This window comes from Camelus dromedarius, chromosome 12 (genome assembly GCF_036321535.1).
Source record: "Camelus dromedarius isolate mCamDro1 chromosome 12, mCamDro1.pat, whole genome shotgun sequence".
In the NCBI taxonomy this organism is placed as follows: Eukaryota; Metazoa; Chordata; class Mammalia; order Artiodactyla; family Camelidae; genus Camelus; species Camelus dromedarius.
In genome coordinates, this window is record NC_087447.1 from 15,407,021 (window position 1) to 15,427,686 (window position 20,666).

Below are 20,666 nucleotides of genomic sequence, written 5' to 3' on the forward strand. Positions count from 1 at the left end.
GGAGGGGGGGTCCAAGTAGATACACCCACTGCAGTCCCGACAGGAAATGGCACTTTAATAGTTATGGCCAGGGTGACAGGACCAAAATGAGGCTACAACTGAAGCAGCCAAGAGGCCCCAGCTAGCCTGGGCCGGGGTGGAAAGCCTCCTTTTCCTGCCAGGGTGGGCCCTGCTGTGGCTCTCTCCTTCCCTGTGAGGCTCCACGCCTGCCAGGGGCCAGCATGCCAGTGAGGTGGGAGGTGGGAGCCATCCAGAGACCACACAAGTGACAGAGCTGGGAACAGGGACTGCACCTCCATCTGCTGCCATTTTCTTACTGCTAAGTCCTCGGGAGGTGGCTGGGCTCAGCCTGAGCTCAGGGCCCTTGGGTTGGGGTTGGGCATTGGGGGCAGGGGGTGGGTGGGCACTCGCAGGTGGCACAGGCTTCGTCAGGGCAGGAGCCAATGCCCAGAGGCCCTGGCAGGGGAAGTGAGGCCCAAGATGAGACAGAACCCTCTGCCCCTAGGATGGGCACCCTTCCTGGCCAGAGGCTTGATACCTCCCCCAGCCCTGCTCCCTCCCAATCCCCGGGCAGCCTGTTCAGTCCTCCATAGATGAATCTAATCCCATATATTACAATAAACTGCATTTGCTTCTCCCCATAACCCCTGCCCTCCCCCACCCTCAGCCAGCAGCCCCCCACATCCCCATCCTCTGGTGGTGGCGGGTACCCCTCCTCAAGCAGTGCCACATCCTGTCAGCAGCCAGCTGTCCTGGCACTGGCCTGAGGGCCCGGGGGGTGCAGAGGGCAGAGCAGCGCTGTTACTCCAGGTAGATGTCCTCTGTGGGGCAGGTGTACTCCACAAACTGCTTGTAGAATTGCTGGAACGCTCTCCTAGGAGGCGGGCAGACACACAGGGATGACTGGGGAGGAACCGGGATCTCAACCCAGGGTTTTCAAACTGGAGCCTCGGGGTCCCTGGATGGGGCTCCGCTGCTCCCAGGGGGAGCTGCTCAGCTCTTTTCTCTGCACATGGTGTTTTCTGAGAGACTTTAGCTGAAGAAAGGGCCCAGCAGCTAAGAAGTTCGGACCTCACGACCACCCAAGCCCTCTCTCCAGGCCACGGCCGTGACCTGCAGCCAGTGCGCAGAGCTGTGAGGAGGACTGAGGGATGCTACGGGGCATGAGGAGCGTGCTCCAGGTCTGAGCCTGGGGCTGGCTGCAGGGCTGGGCACTTGGCGGGACACACACATACCCCACGGATTCTGCCAGGGCTTTGGTGGATTCTTCAGACACAAAGACGTGGCAGGCAAACCGGTGGTCAGCAGGGTGCTTGGTGATGAACCCAAAGTACCTGTGAGAAGACAGCAGTCAGTCTGGGTGGGACAGGACCCCTCCCACACACACATGTATCCACGCCTGACCTTAAGTGGCCCCTTAACCCCACCCCACGTCTCGACCTCTTTTCTGTCTTGTTCTTACTTGTTGTTCTTTGGATGGTATCCGCAGAAAGAGATGTTTTTTAACTGGAAAAAGTGGCTACATTTATTCCCCTAGAGGAGGAGAAGAGAAGGGGGTGGTCATCACCCTGTGGGGGCACAGGCTGGAGATGTGGAGGGAGAGCTGGGGGCCGGGCCAGACAGTCACCTTGGCCTCCTGGGAGTCATCAGCCTTCACACCTATCTTCACACCCCGCACGCTGATCTCTAGGACGCAGCTGGAGGGCGGGTTAAAGTGCACGGTGAGCCGGCGGGTGGTGGCAATCTGTGGGTAAGGGACCAGAACGTCAGGCGCTAGAAGTCTCTCTCCCCACGAAGAGGAGGTGGGGCTGGGGTGGGCACCCACCCAAGTGGAGCAGGGAACAGGTACCTTTTGCATAGCGGCACAGAGGACGTCATTGCCCTTGTGATAGGGAACCTGGACTGAGCCCAGAAACTTCACGCGGAACTGGTCCACCCAGTCACTGTTTTTGGTCAGGGCTGGAAAGCAAGCACAGTGTGAGGAGCGGCAGACCCAGCAGAGGGCGCCACCACCCACAGATGTCCCAACTGGGCTGGGCCTCACTTTTCTCAGCTGTAAAATGGACCTGAAGTCACCTCTGCCTGGTTGAGATCTAGAGCACAGGTTGACCCAACAGCAAGCTGGGGCGGGTAGACGTGGGGCCCAGTTGCACCAGGTAAGGGGAGGAACACTACCTGCCATATGTTCAGGCTCCTTGGTGACCTCGATGGCGTAGTAGGCAGGAAAGATGCCCCGGGCACCCGTGCGCATGTTGTAGGCCTCATACCAGTAGTCCTCAGCCTGCAACTCCACCAGCAGGGGGTCATCCACTTCCAGCTCAAGTTCATCTTCATGTCGAGGCACAAACCTGTCCCCAACCAGGGAACGTGAGGAATTCACCACCTGGAGGAGCCTCTCCAGCCAGCCATCCACCCCTCACCTGCTCTGGGGTCAGGGAGCTGCATTGGCATCACTGGTTGAATAAACATTTGTAAAGCATTTCATGTGCCTGTCACAATGCTAGTTCCCGGGGGGAGACCCAGGTCAATCAGACATGCATCTGCCATCGAGGAACTCATGGCTGAGGGAGCAAGTGACTAGGGCCACTGAGACACCATGAGAGGTCATGGGAGGCAAGTATTTCTGCATGGAAGGAAGTGAGGGGGTAGGTTTTGTGTGTGGTCAGGCATCTCTGTTGGGTGCCCTCTTGCCCCGGCCAGATTAGGTGCCCAGTCCTGGACTCTGGCAGCACCCAGCCACTGTGTCACCATACTCTGAGTTACTAGAGGGTGGACACAGGCCCCCTGGAGCTAAGTAGTAGGGGTTGGGTTTAGGCCATGTGGGGAAGGCAGAGGCAGGCAGGGTGTGGCCCCAGTTGCCACCGGGCCAACGCAGCCCCGGGCTCTTACCTGAATATGGCCCGGTGGGTCTGCTCTTGCTCCTCCCCGTTGATGACACAGGAGAAGAGCCCGAAGGACTCTGCACCTGCAGGTGAGGGGCACGGGCTAGAGGAGGATGGCCCCTCTGGTCAAGGTTTGGGGGCAGGTAGACAGCACTCAGTCCTAACGCCCTCAACCAGATGGCCCGAGGCCACCTTCCAGGAACACCCTCATGGTGGCTCTCCCCACCCAGGTCCCCCCGCAGCTCCCCACTGCTGACTCACTGGAGGAGCGAGAGCGGCCACTCATGAAGACGTTCAGGAACTTCTTAGAGAAGTGGACATCGGGTTCATCAGGCGTGGAGTCCTCGGAGATGCAAGCAGGGGGCCGAGGCCGGGGGGCCTCCTCGTATTCCTCCCCAATGGCCGACTCATAGGGGGAGGAGGCAGAGGCGCAGTTGTCATAGACAGTGGCCGAGTCACTCTCGTCACTGTAGTCGCCGAAGCATGGCCGCAGGCTCACCAGCTCCAGCTGGGCGTGCTCATCCACCACCAGCGTATACTTGACCGAGTCGTAGGACAGGGCGCTGGTGTCCGAGCTCAGCGAGGCCCGTGGAGGTGGCGGCGGCTCGCCCAGGCTTCCCAGCCATCCTCCACCTGGGGGCTCAGCCCGCTCTGGGGATGACAAGCAGTCGAAGCCCTCGTCCTCCTCGCTAATGGAGGGGTGCGGCCGCCCTGCTGCTGAGGGGTAGGCGGCCGGGTCTGGATCAGAGCTGACCGACATTCGGCTCTCCGCTGGCGGCAGGAAGGCAGAGGTGGGCTCTGCAGGGTCTGGGGGTCTCTGCACTGGTGTCAGGTAGATCTCCTCGGTGGCCTCCAGCCGCACATCTGCCTGGTAGTGGATGCGGTCTCGATGCGAGTGGCCCCGGCCACCAGGCGGGGCAGCAGGGGGACCACTGGGAGGCGCCATCTGGGTGGCAGCACTTCGGCGGCAAGGGCTGTCGGTGGAGGTGCCTCGATCCTTGGTGGGAGCAGGGCTGCTCTGGGGTGGCAGCTCATCGCTCAGACAGATGTGTTCATGTGGCGGTGTCTGCTCCCCTGGAGAGCAGGCCGGTCACTGCTGAAGACAGGTGCCCTCACCCCTGACTCCCAGGCTACCTGCTCCCTCCACTCAGAATGTGGACACAGAAACCAAGATAAAGCCTGCCTGGCAATAGGCCCACGGCAGGCTCTGGGGCCAGGCCTCTCTCTCGCGCCACAGCTGACCTCAGGGGGGCCTGCTCAGGCCTGCGGGACAGGCAATTCACCTCTACTCTGCAAGCCAGAGATTGTTGGGTCTGCCGTCTGCAGTGGGGACTGAGTCAGGTCCAGGTGAGGGAAAGGATCCCGACTTACCTGTCTTCAGGGGTGAGGATGATCGCGACACCCGATCCTGCCAACTGTGCTTCTTGCCCAGAGAGTTATTATTCAATGTGTCCTGTGCAGGGAACAAAAGGCCCTGTGACAGAAGCGGTCAACAGTGCCCGGCACAGGGAGGCCCTGGCCCTGCCCCCATCAGGCCATCCCTAGGCCATTTGCTGCTCCCCCCGCCCCCTACCACTTGCCAAGGGCCTCACCCCCAGCTCTCTGGAGCCGTCAGGAGGGGTGACAAGTTACAGCCCTCCCAGCCAGGCCTACTGGCTTTAGACAGCCCATCCTGTCAGCTCAGGGAAGCTGGCCAACCCTCAGGGAGATGCTCTTATCAGCCTCAACAAAGGTGGTGACTGCCAGCTTGTGTGGTGGTGAGTGGGGGAGGGAGTGAGGGGAGGAACAAGAGCCATCTAGGGACAGAGCCAGACCCCAGTCTCAAATATGGAGCATTTATAGGGAAGATGCTCATTTCCAGCCCATGTGCCCCGGAGTTTAGGAAGCTATGGCCTAGGGAAGGGGCACGGACATTCTAGTAGAGCTGAAAAAAGCAGGATGAAGGGTCTCCCCAGCAGCTGGCCTCAGGGAATGGGGTGAATCATCCAAATAACAAATCCAGAACATGGTTCTCCCACCCGCTAGGAGCACATGACTGAGAAATGACAGATGTTGTCAGAGGCCCTTCTTCCTGGATATCCAGGATGCCCACCCCACATTCTTAGTCTCCTGGGACCCCTTTCCACAGTGCCTACATACAAGGCTCTCTACACACAACTTAGGTCACCCTCCCCTGGCAACACCCTCACAGGCTCTCACATTCATGAGTTGGGCTGCCAAAATCTACCCCGGGTGATCCTGGGAAAGGGATCAATCCTTTCCCTGCAGCCCCTGCACCCTCCACCAACAGCCCCACCTCCCTGAGCTGCTCCTCTGTACTTCTCCAGACTGGGCCTGGAAGACAAAGGGCCACAGTCGGCTCTCCCTGACCGTATTCAACCTTCCTTGGCATCCAGCCACCCAGCCCAGGGGCCCTAGGCCCCCAACTCAGCCAAGTAGCTCCGCCTCCCATTTCTCTTCCCTGCCTTCTCGGAATTCCCAGCTGCCCACATTTCAAACTGGCTTCAGCTCCCCATCCCCAACTCTTCACAATATCCCATGACTTTCCCCACCCAACCACTTCAGATGCCCTTTTCTGCAGGCCCTGCTTGTGCTCCACCTTCACCAGGAACCCCATACACTAAAGGGGAAACTCTGACACAGCCTGATGTTCCAAGTCCTAAACTCTTGCAACCCTTCAAACTCCTGTTCTCTTAATCCCCCACTTCTCTTTTTACCCAGATCCGTCCACCGTCCCTCTCAGCCCCTTCACTACTTCAACCTCTCCTGTCAAGGCTCCAAACCCAGCCAGCCTGACTCGGGCCCTCTCATTTAGGACAGATCCTACTTGCCCTCCACGACCACCTCCCCAGGGACCTCCACTTTAGGAAGCCCTGGAAGGTCTTACCAGGCGGGGGATTTCTCCCCGCTCTGGACGGGCATGTCCCTCTCTCGAAGCCCCTTCCGCTTCCCGTCCCTACCGCGCCCCTGCCCGCAACACCCCTCGGGCGTGCCCCAGGGCGCCGCCCCCTCAGCGCCGCCTCCACGCCACTGGCACCTCACCTGAGACCGCGGCACCTGCGGGAAGAGGTTGAGCGTGGTAGGCCTCTTGGGCCGGTAAGTGTCCCCGCCGCCCGGGCCCTGGCCCTGGCCCTGGCCGCGGGGCGCCGTCTCCTGGCGGAGCTCGGCCTCGGGCGGCCCCGGTGCCGACCGACGCGCCGCGCGTTCCTCCTCGTCTTCCTCTTCGTCGTCCTCGGCTCCAGGAGTGTCCCCCGCCGCGTCGATCAGGTCCATCTGCAGCATCTCGGCCTGCAGCCTGCTCCCCCCGCCGCCGCTGCCGCCGCCGCCGCCGCCGCCGCCCCCAGACAGCAGCCCGGCGCGTGGGGGCTGCGCGGCGCGGACGGAGGGGTGTCAGGGGGCGGGGCTGGGGCGGGGCCGAGTCCGCCACGCACCGCCCCCTACGTGGGTGAGTCCATTCCACGGCCTCAAAGCGGGGGGGGGGGGTGGTGCGGTGGAGAGGAAGCGGTACAAGAGCCCAACGAGAGGGGGCCGCGCCCTCCTCCGCCACCGCGAGGGTGCGTGAAGCCGTCTCCTCCCCACGTCAGTCGGTGTGTTTCACAGTCCACACCTTCCCTCCCCAAGGTCCCCTCCTTCCCGATTCTTTGCACCCTCCCGTTCCCTTGGCAACGGCAGTGACCTCACCCGGGTAGTAAGCCGAGCCTAGAGTGAGGTCACCACTGTTGCCATGGGGATGCAGGGTAGCCAAGGAGTTCTGGGCCCCATAGGGGATGGGGGCATAGTTAGTATCTGAAGGGGGCGAAGTGAGGAAAACTGAAGAAGCAGCCTCAACCAGGCAAGAAATAACAGGAGGGCCGCAGTGCGGACAGGAGGACCTGAGCGTAGCCGGAAGAGGGATGCTGAGGAGGAGGAGCAAGAAAGGGGCACCTGGAAGAGACACTGGCATCCCCACCCTCCCCTGTCTACAGGCCAAGGCCCCTCCAACCAGAGATTTTCTCTCAGGCTAGCCTAACTTGTACAATTCAGAGCCCCGTTCTAGTCCCAGCTCTGCCATTAACTCCTTGGCACCTTGGACAGATCCCCTGACTCTCCAATTCCCTCACCAGCTAACTGCCTCCCAGCTTCCCAAAGAGGTGAGGACTGACTGGCAAGAGTATGTGAAAGCCTTCTGGAGCTTGTCTAAGGCCCCACAGGGTACACCCCGAGCTAGTACTGCCTCAGGGTCCTGCTGTTGCAAGGACCACCTTCTCCAAGGCTTTGCTTTGTGCAAGTCCGGGGAGAGGGCAGAGTGGGAGTCTGGAACAAGTGTTATGACCTTTGAGAAGCCATTTTAGTCTAGAACAAGTGGCCTCTGCCTCCATCCCTTCCTGGCCTAGCCAGAGGGTGGAGGTTTGGGGGTACAGGTACTATAAGGTTAGCCTCACTCCTTGGTTTCCTCTTGCCTGGCAAGAGATTACAGACTCTCTAGGGGCAAAAGGAGGTCAACACAGAGGCACCACTGCAGCTCTCTTTTGCTAACCATTCTTCCAACACTATCTCTACTTGGGCCACTCGCCCTCCTGGGGGCTGAGAGAAGCTCAGGGCTCTGCAAGCTAGCCTTGTGCTTCCCTTCCATCTCCTGGCTAGCAGGCCCCTTTTCCTGTTCTAAAAAGACATCAGGGGATCCCTATCTGACCAAGGCTCCCCAGATGCTGGGGACGTCCTGGCAGGATTCATAACTTTGGGAGCCAACAGAGCCATCTGTCCTGACAAAACCATAGGGCCCAAAGCAGCAGCAATGCGGGATTAACCTTCCAGAGGGACTTTTAGGATTGCAGGCCAGAGAGGGACTGTGAGGCTGTGTGGTGTGTCTGGTGCAATGGTAGCCAAGGGAGTGCCTTGGCTCTTTTTTCCTGCCCCAAAGCACTGCAGATTCCACCAGACTCCACCCTGCTCTGCCTCAGGCCCTCTGCCAAGGCTGCTTTAGAAAGGATTTAGAATAGTCTGAGTCTTCCCTTAATCCTGGCCCTAATTGCTGCTGTCCTAGACCTCAAGACTTCCTGCCCTCTCCCTTCTTGTGGGCAGCTGAAGAAGCTGCCTCTTGCCTTAAAAATACAACACAGTACAATACAATTAAAAATCTGAGAATTCAAAATATGCCAACCATTGTACTGGATGTTTCCTACATGTTATTTCATTTAGTAAGGGCGCCACACAGACTGAAAGCCCCTCTAGACACAAGGATGCCCTCACTCCTGTCCCTGTTCATCCTGCCAACCCACTCAGGGGCTCCTGAGAGCCCATCCTTACCCGTAAGGACAGAGTGTCTTTGCACTGCAGGCTGATGCCACACTCATCGGTGATCTCAGAGAGGTCTTCATCTTCAAACTCTTCCAGGCTGATGTCATGGGTAAGCCTGATGGGGACAGGAAGCCAAAGTTACCATTCAGGGAACTGCTGGCAGTGGGCTGAGGCCCCCTGATGCCTTCCTAGTACCTCTCTGAGGGGGCAGCCCCTCGAAGGCAGTCCCCAGAGAATGGGACCTGGGTTCTACTTGCACCAGTGCAAGGGGAACCTAACAGGCAGTGAAAGAGTTCTGGGCTGGGGTCAAAAGCCAGGCTGCCTGGGATGGCAGTGGAAGGGGAGGCTCTGGGTTATTCCAGCTCTTCCCAGCTGGGAGTTGTCCATCCTGCTGCCAACCAGGGGGCCTGCCTAGAAGGCCCAGCTGGTCAGAGCCTTAGCTCTGCCAGAGGAATGGCTCCCAGGGTCAAGACAGATGCCAAGGCCAGGTCACCCATGGAGGAGGCAGAGAGTTGTGAAGAGACTCCAACAGATGCCTGGAGTGGGGCCTCCCTGTGCAGTCCCTGCAGGGACAAAACCCAAGGTGCTGGCAGAGGCCCCGCCCCAGCCTCAGAGGAACACTCCATGTCCCCAGCCCAGGAAGTGTCCCGCCTCATGAGCCCTGGGAGCAAGTAAAGGAGAATCTGGTGTCAAAGGAGTTTCAGCCTGTCTAGGAGAGACAGTGCCTCCATCCTATGTTCTTGGCCTCATCAATTCAAACACAGAATCCTCTTGCCCAGCATATGGACCCTGAACAGGAGGCTGCACGGCTCGGGTCAGGGAAGGCTGGAAGTGTGCTGAGCTTAGGAGCCAGACCAAAGCACTTCAGTATCAAACTCTAACTGGTTATAGAAAACCTTTCCCTCCCAAGTCAGCTCTGCCCCAGCCACTGCAGTGCCTGCTGGTCCCCTCACCTGCTCAGCCCCAGCCCCCAGTACCGTGCCTGATTTGGTATGGGTGGGACATTTGGGAGAATTCTGAGTCTTTTCCTCAATAAGATTAGGAGATTGAGGTATAGAGCAAAGGAGACCCACTAGTCCAAGGTCACACAGTAGAGGTGACCTAGGAGGCCCACATCTCCAGGCTCTTACCTCAACCAGACCAGAGACCCAGAGCTCAATGGAGCTGCCCCAGAACTCCCCCACTCCCCCACTGGTCCCCACACCCCTACCAGTGCTCCCACTGATCCTCCAACCAGCTGTCATTGTCTGGGCTCGAATCCATCTTCAGCACCAGCTGCATGGAGAGCCCTGCCCGGCTCGGGGGCTGCAGGGCCCCAGGGCCACCGGCTCATGCCCAGAAGGGTGGGGGGGCCAAGGCTTGGGGCAGGGCTGGGGCCTCGGGCCTCCACCGCCTGGGCCTGCCTTTCTGCGTCCTGCCCACTGCAGAAGCCTGGGGAGCTCATTAAAAATAGATGGGAGAGGAGGCAGCGGCTGCCGCCGACCCGGGCCCCAGCCCCAGCTCTTCCCGGCCAGCCCTCAGCTGCAGGCAGCTTCCTCCCCGGGCCCTTTGCGCTGCCGCTGCCTACGCCGCCTCCCCCGCGGGATCAGGTTACCGCAATCAATGCCACCGGCTCCACCTGCCCTTCCAATGCCCCTGTCGGGGGCTGGGGTGACCCCCCTCCCTGGCCCAGGCTTGTAAACAGATGGCAGAAATCTGGGATGTTTGCCCCTCAAAGCCAGACCCGATCTGTTTTAAAGGGCCAGCACCACAATTAGGGTTCCTGGTGGTGAGATGGGGGGGGCTTCCGGAATTCTCCACAAATGGATGCCCCACCCACACAGCTACTCCCTCAGCCCCTACACCTCATCAGGGAGGCTTCCGTGGGCCCAGGTGGCCTCCAGACAGTGCTGACTTGGGTGGGTCTGGGCTGCCTCTAGTGCCCACCTGGGTGCAGACAGAACCCTGCCCCTGTGCCTTCCACAGGGCTCCGTCCTTCAGCACCCACCCAGGGTTAAGGGCAGACTATGTGCAGAGCTCTCGGCGCAGGGTGGGAAGGGCCGCCTGGAAGGTAAACCTCCTGCCACTTGGGGATGGCAAAAGCAGAAACTGGAAGGCCCCCACAGTGAGGGATTCTGCCCAGGGTGAGGGGCTGGATGGACAAGGTGCTCTTTAAGGCCTCTTCTGACCTGGACCCCAAGGGTGGTAGGGTCCCAGGGCTGGGGGAGGGCATGGTGTGGAAGTAGGGATAGGCTGGGGAGGACAGCTCCACCCAGAAGCCAGAGTATTCCTGCTCAGTCTGGCTGGTGCAGGACAGCATCTTTGGGATCTTGGGATCTTTGGCACAGCATACTTTCCTGGGATGGGAACCCAGTGGCGGACACTAAGCAAATGGTCAGTACACACTGGCTTCCTGGACAATCACAGAGAAGGTACCCTGGGACTCAGCTAGCATCAGGCAGCTGCAGGACACTGGGTGTCTGACCCAGAGGTGCCTTCAAACATCTCCTGCTCTGCCAGTGACCCCTGCACACATCTGTGTCTCTGCCTCATTGTCCAGCCCTGGTCTAGCTTCTGCCCCTACAGTCCCAGACCTCCCCTCTGGCCTGCCTGCCTGTCTCCCCAAGCCCACACCACTCCACGCTACCCACCACTATCAGGCAGAGCTGCCGAAAAGACAACCCTTCTGCCCCCCACTCAAAACCTCCAAGGTTCCTTGCTAATGGCCAACTCATTGATCTGGCATTCAAGGTCTGCAGCTCTGTGTGTGACTGCCTGGCTCTGCCATCTGCCTTGCCACTGTCTAACCTAGTGCTTGGATGGAGCACATGGCAGGCTCTCAACCTCTGCTGGCTGGTAGAAGGCCCAGTTAAGCCTGCTCCTCCAGGAAGCCTGCCTGGCCTCTTGTGCTAGTGCCTTACAGCCCTCTAGGCAACACTCACGGGTTACCTATCTTTCCCCTCACTTGTGGCTGGTGTCACCATCCGCGTGGATGCCAGGCAGTGTGGTGAGGCAGACAGGATGAGGCTTGCATCAGACAGCACACCCCTCACCCCATACCAAACAGCTCCAAACTGAGATGCAGCTCATACACCCTCTCCCTGCCCTGCACCTAGCAGGTGATAAATAAAGGTCCCCTCCCTCCCAGCACGGTCTGGAGGGCAGAGCTGGTGAGGGCACCTTGCATACACTAGGCACTCAGTGCATGCCCGCTGGATGTCTGTCAAGGACAGTCTCAGCCTCCACCAGGAATTCTCAAACCCAAGTGTTCGAGGAAGACCTGGGCTGGAGCTGCTCAGCTCACCTCTACACCCTCAGCATCACCCAATATTCCCGCTTCCTGGACAGCAGGTCTGGGGGCAGGCAGGGACAGAGTATCAGCCTCTACAGAGGAGGGTGTGAGGTTAGCTGAGGGCAATGGCGGAAAGAACGCTAGGCTGGGGCTCAAAGCCTGCACTTGATCGCTGGCTCTTTAATCTTGCTGTTTTCTCATAAGCCAAACAAGATGGTAGAATGGCCACCACAACAGGTTTGGAGGTGGGAAGCCTGAGATAAAATCGTGACTCCACTGATGAGGAGTGGCCACTTTGTCTCCTGAGCAGCTGCTGGGCCAGGGATACAAACCTTCTTTATGCTCTACATCTCCCTTTATCCTTACTCCAGCCTTGGAAGACGGTTTTATTCTGCCCATTTTACAGATAAGGAATACTAAGTCTGAGTCATTGGATGCCAAAGGTCTTGGGTTTCCCCACATATAAAATCAGGCCACCCATACCTGCCCACCCACTACCTGCCCACCCACCTCAAGGATGCTGGGAAGGATTAACCGAGGGGACTTTTTGTGAACTGTAAGGGTGCTGTGAGGAGGCCATGACCAAGGATCAAGGGGACGAACTGGTCACGGAATCCCCGTTGCACCCTGACCCTGCCCTTTCTTCCCACTGCTTCAGGCACCAGATGATCAGGATCTCTCAGCCGAATCCCTGGGAGACCTGTTGTGGGGGGAAAGCTAAACAGGCCCTTGGTCCCTCCAAGTTCAAGGAGGGCAACTGTGAGGAGGAAGAAGGAAAAGATGGAGGGGAGGAGGGAGGAAGGAGGCGGACAAGGAAGGAAAGAAGGAAGAAAGGAAAGAAGGAAGGAAGGAAGGAAGGGAGCAGGTTCCCTCCTGAAATCACCAATCCACTTTCCCCATTGAAACCTGAGCGTGAGCACCAGGAGGCCACCTCATGCTGAGTCACACGACCCTCCACAGGTCAGGTCAGCAGCCCTTGCCTCTAGATCCAGAGCCCCAGCAGCTTCCCCATGGAGACGGCCACAGCTGATCCTTCAGACTTGCTTGCCCATTCAGTGAGATGGTTCCTGAGGTCTCATCTATGTTAACATTTGGTGACTCCATGTCATGGGTTTGGTCTCTCCAGACCTCCCTGACCTTTGGAGTCTATCTTTATATTCCAGGCCCTTTCTTCTATGTTAACCTCATCCCCGCCCACTCCAGTGCCCCAGTCCTTTCTTCTGGCCAAGCCGGGTCCTCACCACATTCAGAACATGCCATCCTCCTGGCTCCCACTTCCCGAGCAGAGATCTCCTGAATGGACAGACAAGCCTCTGTGTTCTGATGTTTATGTCACGGCCCTTTCCCTTGCCCTGTGCTGTCCCATCTCCCTGTTAGCCTCGTTCCAACCTTTCTAATTTGCTGTTTCAGCCCAGTAGTGGGCTGAGTTAGAAGTGCATGCGGAGTAAGGGTTACGTGGGAAAGTGCCGAGGCTTCTGCTGAGCAAGGCCAAATCTGAGCCAGGCATCTGGCTGCCCAGAGGCTGTTTCTGTCTTCCTGCTCCTGGTTCTCCTGGAGTGATATCAGGATGCCAGCTGAATGACCCTGGGTCCTGGCCATGGTGTCCCATGGCCCCTCTCGTGATTGAGGCACCTGCCGCTGCTGTCTGAGTGCCGAGCAGAGCTGCCTGGGGGCTCTCACGACGCGCCTGCTCTAGTCTAAGCAGGCTCCCCGCTTCCCTTGGGCTCCCCTACAGGCCAGCAAAACTCACATCTGAAATGCATATCTGGTCTCGTCACCCCTCCCCAGCTCAGAATCCTAACAGCTTCCCAGCCCTTAGGGAAAGTGGCCAAAATTCTCACTTGTGGTCTGAAGGCTCAGCAGAGCCTCCCCTCCCCTCTGGCCTGTGTCATTGTCCCCCACCTCCCACCCTTCAGCTCTCTAGGCTCCTGCCCTGCTGGCTCCCTTAACAAAGTCTTCTCTGACCTCCCGGATCAAGCCAAAGAGCCCTGCTACTGGCTGAGTCCCTCTTGCTGGTAGGCCTGGATCTCTGTAATTTTATTTTTGGGCTTGGAGACCAGGGGTGGGCTGGCTGCCCTTAGAGGCCATCGGTCTGTGAGGGCAGGATCGTGTCTTGACCAACAAGGTGTGATGCCCGATACGACAGGTACTGAATAAACGCTGTTGAAGAATAAGCCACTGCTGTCCCCAGATCTTTCTAGATCTTCCCCTTGGAAATCTCAGTTCCCTTTTCAAGTCAACTTCCTGTGTCCAACCCCCTCCCCAAACCCCGTGCCCACGTCAGAATCTGGGATAGGATGTGGAGGCCTCTGGGAAGGTGGAGTAGGGGCCAGCCAGGCCCAGCCTCATCCTCAGAGCCTCTCTCCATCCCACCCCCAGCTCTGGGTGGACCCTGCGGTCAGGCTGGGTTTGCTCTCTGGTCTGGAATTCCCTTCTCAACCATGTCCACACTGGGTTCATCTTCACTGAAAACCCAACCTAAGAAACAAGCCCCAAGAGACATCCCCCGGCTTGGGGTTACAATGCATCTGATCCGTTTAAACCCCTCGGTGCTGATATGGAGCAAGAACTCTGGGATCTGGTGACGCGACTTTTGGGAAACAACCCCCCAAAAAACAATCTCACCCCTGGAAAAACCTTTAGACACAAAGATGTGTGTCCTCGTAACAGCAAACAATGGAAAACAACTGCAGAGCCCAGCGTCAGGGGCCCTTGGGCGGATGGAGGGAGAATCACACAGCCTTTGGGATGAACATTATAAAGTCTGTGTATTAATGTGAAAAATGGCAACTAATACGATGAGCAGAAGACAGAATGTATGACCCTATGGCTCCACATGACGAATCACACCCAGGAAGAAACACCGACAGAAGCACAGCTGTGAGACGCGGTAGGATCCGGACGTCTTCTGTCCTCTGCTCCCCCGGACAGACCTTCCGCACTGGGTCAACATCATCCCCGCAGCCACCTCCCAGGCCTAGTTCTGGGCTGGCCTGCCCCTCATGGAGCTGGGTTTCCTGAGGGCAAGCTCTGACTCCCCACCCACACTCAACTCCACGTATAAAGCCCACAGGCACGAAATAAATGCCTATTAGAGGAAGTGCTGGTTGACCCAGGCCCTGGGAGCTCCATGAGTGCCCTGCATGCGTTTCTGGTGCTGAGTGAGGCCAGGCCCACCGCCAACACTCCTAGGGATTTTCTGAATGATTCCAAGAGCTGGGCCTGCGGACAAAGATGGTGCCCCAGGAGGGCAAGGGCTCCTGGATTGGGGATGGGGCCAGGGACCCAATCTGTGGGATCCACTGGGGCCCCAAGGATCCAGAGACCAACTTCAGGGCTCTGACATCCAAGAACTGGTGTTGAAATCCTGCCTTGGCCCCACTGGGTTGTGTGAGGCAAGTCCATGTTTGTTTGGTCTGCACACTGCCGGTCCACTGGGGCTGGCTGGGCGTGCTGCTCTGGGGCTGGGGCAGGGCAACTCGCATGACAGCTTTCCATCCCTTTTCCCCTCACCAGAATGCTGGCCCCACCCTTCACTCTATGTCCCTGAGTATGACGTTCCTGGAGGCATCAGTAGTCATTGCTCATTTTCTCAGCTGAGACTCCCAGGGTCTTTGGCCCCAGCCCCATCCTCTCCTCTGAGCTCTGGACCCAAAACCAGTTGCCCACTTGAACCCTCCAAATGGGCCCCCAGTGATCACCAACCTCCAGTTCAGCAGGTCTCCAAGTGACTCCACCACCCCGCCCACCCAAGCTCTCATCACCCATAGGGCACCCCCTCCCCAGGCGCCCAGCCCCATCCCGGACTCCTGTCTCTCCTCTCCCCTCATACCAGATCCTCAAAAGTGGGCTAATCTACCCTCTTAATCCTCCTCATATCCTCCCCATTCCTCCTTCTCACCCACAGGATGGCCAGTCTCCCAGGGGTCTCCCTGCCTCCCTGTCCACTCGCTACCCAGCCGCCCAAGACACCTGCCTGATGCCCCCAGAACCCTGCTGGCTCCCCCTGCTTGCAGGTGGCCAGGCCAGGGTCCCAGCATGGACTCTGAGCTCCTGCAGGCCCCGCTCTCCATAACTGTGCCAGCCTGGGCATCACACCCCTGCCTCCAGCCCTCCTCCCAGTCCGCTCCCTCCTTCCTCACTCCTCTTCCTCTTGGGTAACACTCACTCGCCTGCCAGCCCTGAGCTGAGCTGACCCTTCCCACCGTCACTGAGCCTGGGCTCCTCCAGGCCCTGACCTGAGCCACCAGCACACCTACCACCTGTCTGGTAAGGCCTTGTCTGTCTGTCTGACTCCCTTCTACACTGCTGCCTGCACAACAGCCAGGCCCATGTCTGGGCCTCTGGAGTGTCTCTCACTCAGTGAGCCTGGCAGTGTGCAAATACTTGTTGAGTGAATGAAGGAAACGCTGAGTGTACAGAACCTTGTGAAGAGATAAGTAAGGAGGTCTCTTGGCTGTTGGTGGCCTCATCTCTCATCCCCCAGGCAGCACATGGGTAAGAATACCACCACCCTCCAAGGAGTCCTGAGTCCTGGGTGCTGGCCCAGCTCTGCAGTAACTTGCCATGTGTTCTCGGGAAGACACACACCCTCTCTGGACTCCTCATAAGTAAAAGGGGGAGGGGATGGATGAGCAGATTTCTAAGGCTCAATGATTGAAAAAAAAAGCCCTATGTGGAATGGCCATCATTAAAAAGTCCACAAAGAATAAATGCTGGAGAGGGTGGGGAGAAAAGGGAACCCTCCTACATTGGTGGAGGGAATGTGAATTGGTGCAGCCACTATGGAGGTTCCTTAAAAAAACTAAAACTAGAGTTACTATATGATCCAGTAATCCCACTCCTGGGCATATATCTGGAGAAAAATGTAATTCGAAAAGACACATGTACCCCAATAGTCACAGCAGCACTATTTACAACAGCCCAGACATGGAAGCAACCTAAGTGTCCATCGATAGATGACTGGATAAAGAAGACATGGTATGTATACACAATGGAATACTACTCGGCTATAAAGAAGAATAAAACAATGCCATTCACAGCAACATGGATGGACCTAGAGATTACTATACTAAGTGAAGTAAGTCAAAGACAATACCATATGATATCACTTACATGTGGAATCTAAAAAAATGATATAAGTGAACTAATTTACAAAACAGAAAGAGATTCACAGACATAGAAAGCAAACTTCTGGTTACCAAAGGGGAAGAGCAGGGAAGGATAAATTAGGAGTTTGGGATTAGCAGATACAAAGTACTATATATAAATTAGATAAGCAACAAGGCACAGGGAACTACATTCAATGTCTTCTGATCCGTAGTCAGACGCGTTATCCATTGCACCACTGGCCCCATACTTACATTCAGTATCTTGTAATAATCTATAATGATATATATATGTGTATGTGTGTATATATATGTGTGTGTGTGTATATATGTGTGTGTGCTGTACACTGGAAACTAACACAACATTGTAAATCAACTATTCATTAGAGAAAAAAGAGAAACCAGTTATGTGTGAAACCAGCTCTTGAAACATTCAACATGTGTTGTCTCTTCCAAGTCTTAAGACCAGCCTCACAGAGAAGAAACAGAGACTCGGGGGCTCAGCCCCCACTCTCGGGGAGCACAGCTAAGAGGGCCAAGCCAGTACTCAAACTCAGGCCAGCTGGGTCCATGACTCCTCCGGAGGCACAAGAGAGCAGTGCCCGCCCAGGGTTAAACAGAGTCAAGCTAAGAACTCTGAGAGGCGGGACAGGAAAATGGCAGTGGGGGCGGCTGGAGCAGGCGGGGCAGGCCCTCTGGGGCCGGAGACACTGCTCTTATTATTCCCACATGCGGGCCTCCTATCTGCAGCCAGGCCATGGTGTCCTGGAGGGCCAGCCCACGCCTCAACCTGGGTACACTGCCACCCTCGCCCACTGGGCCCAGAACTGGACACATTCACTGGCTCGCCCACCTCAGCTCCTCTCACAAAGGGGTCTATGATAACCAGGGTGGGATGGAAAGCATCATCACCTAGGGGTGGGGAAGCAGGTGGGGGAGGCCAAGCTGTCCTCTGGGCAGAGGCAGGGCCTGGAGGTAGAATGGAAGGAACACGCAGACCCGGGCTGCAGTGCAACCTCCCGGTCTGACTCCCTCAGGGTCCGCGGGCAAGCCACCCCGCCTTCCTGAACCTCAGTCTCGTCATCTATAAAATGGGCACGTCGATGCCGATGCCCAGGGTGGCTGTGAGGGTTACGTGAGGCAGCACAGGGAAAATGCTTTGAGCATAATGAGCTGTCTAAACGCCCACTGGTGTGGAGGGCTGCCACTTGTTGAGCCCTGACTTGATGCACATTAAGGAATCAATATAAATTAGCTCACCTAACAGATGAGACTCAGAAAGACAAAGAGCTGCCCAGGTCACACAGCTAGAAAGTGGTGGAGCTGGGACTTGAACCCAGGTCAGTCTAAGTCTGATGCTCTTCCAAGGCAGAGGGGCCTCCCAGAAAGAAGGCAGCGTTTGCGTGCCACAAGCATGTGTTGTGTCCGGTGGAGTCCGTCTCAGACCTCAGCCCGTTACTCTGAGGCACTAACCACAAAGGCCCCGGCCCTTGAGCCTTCAGGCTTAGCCTCCATCTGGTCCCCTCCCTCTGGTCTTTCCAGCTCAGCTCAGGACCCTGGGGGAAGTTTCCAGTTCTGATGATGCCATTAGAGATCCCCAGGGGTCCTTGCCCACCTGGGTAGCCAGCAACCCCTTGGCCAGAAAAGGGGCTGGCGCCAGAGCCCAGCTGGGGCCTGGCTGGGGTGAGGGCCCCAGGAGAGAGGAAAGCGCCAGCTCATTAGATGGGAGAAACAATGGGGAATGTCTAGGCCTCTTTCTCCCAGGCCCTGGGGCAGTAACACCCTCCTCTTCTTCTACTGGGGCCAGAATTATGAGGGATATTCATCCCTTCCCCCACCAACACTCGCTGCCACTTCTTTGAAATCCCCCTCCCAACTGCCTAACACCAGATAAGAGGCAGGGAGAGGGGTGAAGGGGAACCCTCGGATTAGGGTCCTTACCCCAGCAGGGACCACCTCCCCACCACCTCAAGCTCCAGGGCTCTCCAAACCAGACTCCCTCTCCCACAGCCAAGCCTACGATCTCGTGGTTGAGGCTAAGCCTTCTGCACCTGCGCACACCTGACCAGGTCAGTGCTTTCCCAAATCCAGAGGTCCTGGCCATGCCAGGCCTGGGAGTTAGGCCCCTGTGGCCAGGCAGAGCTGAGGAGGGGCCTAGGACTCCTTTTAGTACCCAGATTGTCGGTTGCCCCAAGAAATTGGGACCCGTGGGGCACCCCAGGCTGCTCCCATGTCTACTCAGAAACCTTCTGACTGGGCACAGGCAAAGCCCCAGAATTCCTGCTTCCTCCGAGATCTCAACACAGACCCCAGGCCCCGCCGCAGCCCCAAAGTCAGGCAGAAGGTGGCCTCCGAGCCCCCTCCTCCAATTCCAGCTCAGAATCTGCCTAGGACATGGAATGGCGGAGGCAGCAGTACTGATGTGCAGCGGCCATCAGTCCGGACTTCAGGCTGAGGGGGTTCTGAGAGCTCCGTCTCGGGAATAGATCCCACCCCCACGCCGCCCTCTAGTTCCGGGGTCTGGTTGTATACTGGAGCCAGGGGGAGTCCGGGCAGATCTATCTGGGCTGAAGGGCGAGACGCGGCGGCCGGGAATTCTCACCTGAAATTGGGCGGCGACGCGATGTGCAGCCCCAGGAACGGGGAGGCGGCAGGCGGGGACGCGGCCCCCCCGCCCAGGCCGCCGCTCTCTCGCTCCGCCATTCTCCCGCACAGCCCTGGCCATCCGGGCGGAGCGCGGTGCGGAGGCGGCGGCGAAGGCGGCGGCGGCGGAGGGGAAGGAGGCGGGGGCGCGGCGAGAGGCCGCAGCTGCGGGGCTGGGGCTGGGGCGGGAGAGGCCGGCGCACCTGGGCAGGGCAGGGCGCGGCTCCGGACCGCGCACCGCTCTCGGGACTGGCGCTAGCGCCACCGCGCGCGCCCCCGGGCTCTTGCCGGGGTCTCGTGTGCCCCGCCCCCGTCCCGCCTCCGGGCCCGCGAGCCCCGCCCCTCCTGCGCTCTCCAAGGTGCTGAAGTCGCGGCCCGGCGGCCCCGCCCTAAATCCCACACTGACTCCTCTGTACAGTTTGTCCTCCTGCAAAGCCCTCCGTGCCCATGCGGGCCCTGCCCCTCGGGGTGGGCCTAGGGTCTGGGAATCGGGTTACTAATGGCAGGACCCTGGTTCCCAGGTCCTTAGTTGACCCCCTCACTGCAGACAAAGAAGGAAGTCAGGAAAGGAGGGTCGTGGAGGAAGTGCAGAGAAAAGCTAATGGGTGTTGGGAGTTGGCTCCTAGAGCAGATTTGGAATCAGGTGGTGTGAAGTCACATCCTGGCTCTCCAAATGAATAGGTGGTGTGGCTTTGCATTAGTGACAATAGTCCTAAGATTTGATTTTTCTCATCTGTGAAATGAGGACAATAATGGTCCCTCTCATGGTTGTGAGGATGAAATGTAATACAAATGTGTTGTCACTGGAGGCCGGGAATACCCCCAACTCCCAGGATCCAGGTTTCACCCCATCCTGTCCCCTTACCTTGAGGGGACCCTCCCTCCCAAGGATTCTCCCCATAAAGTCTCCTCTCTAAGGATTGATTCAAGCTCCCTTTCAGTCCCAGACACTTTGAGGTGAACCCTTCATTTTGGCTTCTCCATTTCTCCTCATTCATGTCAGGTCTGTCCCAGATTTCTCCTTCTCACTTAGCACCTCAATTGCATTTTCTGTAGAGCATCCCCTCTTTTGTACCCAGACACCCCACAGCTGGATTCTTACATTCTAAGACTTGAGGCCTTTTGTTCCCACAGTTGACATCTTGGGATTCTTTTGGTTTTTATGCTTCCCCCAGCACCTCTGCCCCTGCTAAGTTTGGGCCATGGTTCCTCCTGGTCTTCTCTCCCCTAAGAGGGCTAAGCTTATGAGTTCTTTCACTGAGCATGAACTTCTTGACACTCAGGGTGCTGGCTATGGCTAGGCCCCCAGCTGTGGTGGGTCATAGAGCCTCTGGCCAAGTCTTACTGGCTTGTCTGACCATCTGAGAGAACCACAGAAGTCCTTTCCTTCTGAAGAAGCAGCAAACTCATTTACAGCTTGTGGAATCCTATTTGCAAATCTAGACTGCCCACTGGTTGTTCCACCTCCTTTCCCTTCAATGTGGC

At 57.7% G+C, this 20,666-nt stretch overlaps 1 protein-coding gene across 2 annotated transcripts; it reads right to left on the reverse strand.

Annotated features, from left to right (window-relative positions):
* Window positions 1–29: 29 nt before the first annotated feature.
* MAPK8IP1 (mitogen-activated protein kinase 8 interacting protein 1) lies at window positions 30–19,408 on the reverse strand. 2 transcript variants are annotated; one of them, XM_031459723.2, is made up of 12 exons: window positions 19,141–19,408; window positions 8,169–8,274; window positions 5,925–6,248; window positions 4,254–4,335; window positions 3,144–3,956; window positions 2,890–2,965; window positions 2,176–2,348; window positions 1,850–1,959; window positions 1,628–1,744; window positions 1,463–1,533; window positions 1,236–1,334; window positions 30–874 (listed from the first exon to the last, which is right to left on the reverse strand). In XM_031459723.2, exons 1-12 carry the CDS (start codon window positions 19,239–19,241, stop codon window positions 802–804), a joined length of 2,145 nt encoding a protein of 714 aa, XP_031315583.1. In that variant the 5' UTR covers window positions 19,242–19,408; the 3' UTR covers window positions 30–801. The 2 variants fall into 2 exon arrangements, with proteins under 2 accessions (XP_031315583.1, XP_031315584.1); XM_031459724.2 differs by lacking the exon at window positions 19,141–19,408 and adding an exon at window positions 9,370–9,470.
* Window positions 19,409–20,666: the final 1,258 nt, after the last annotated feature.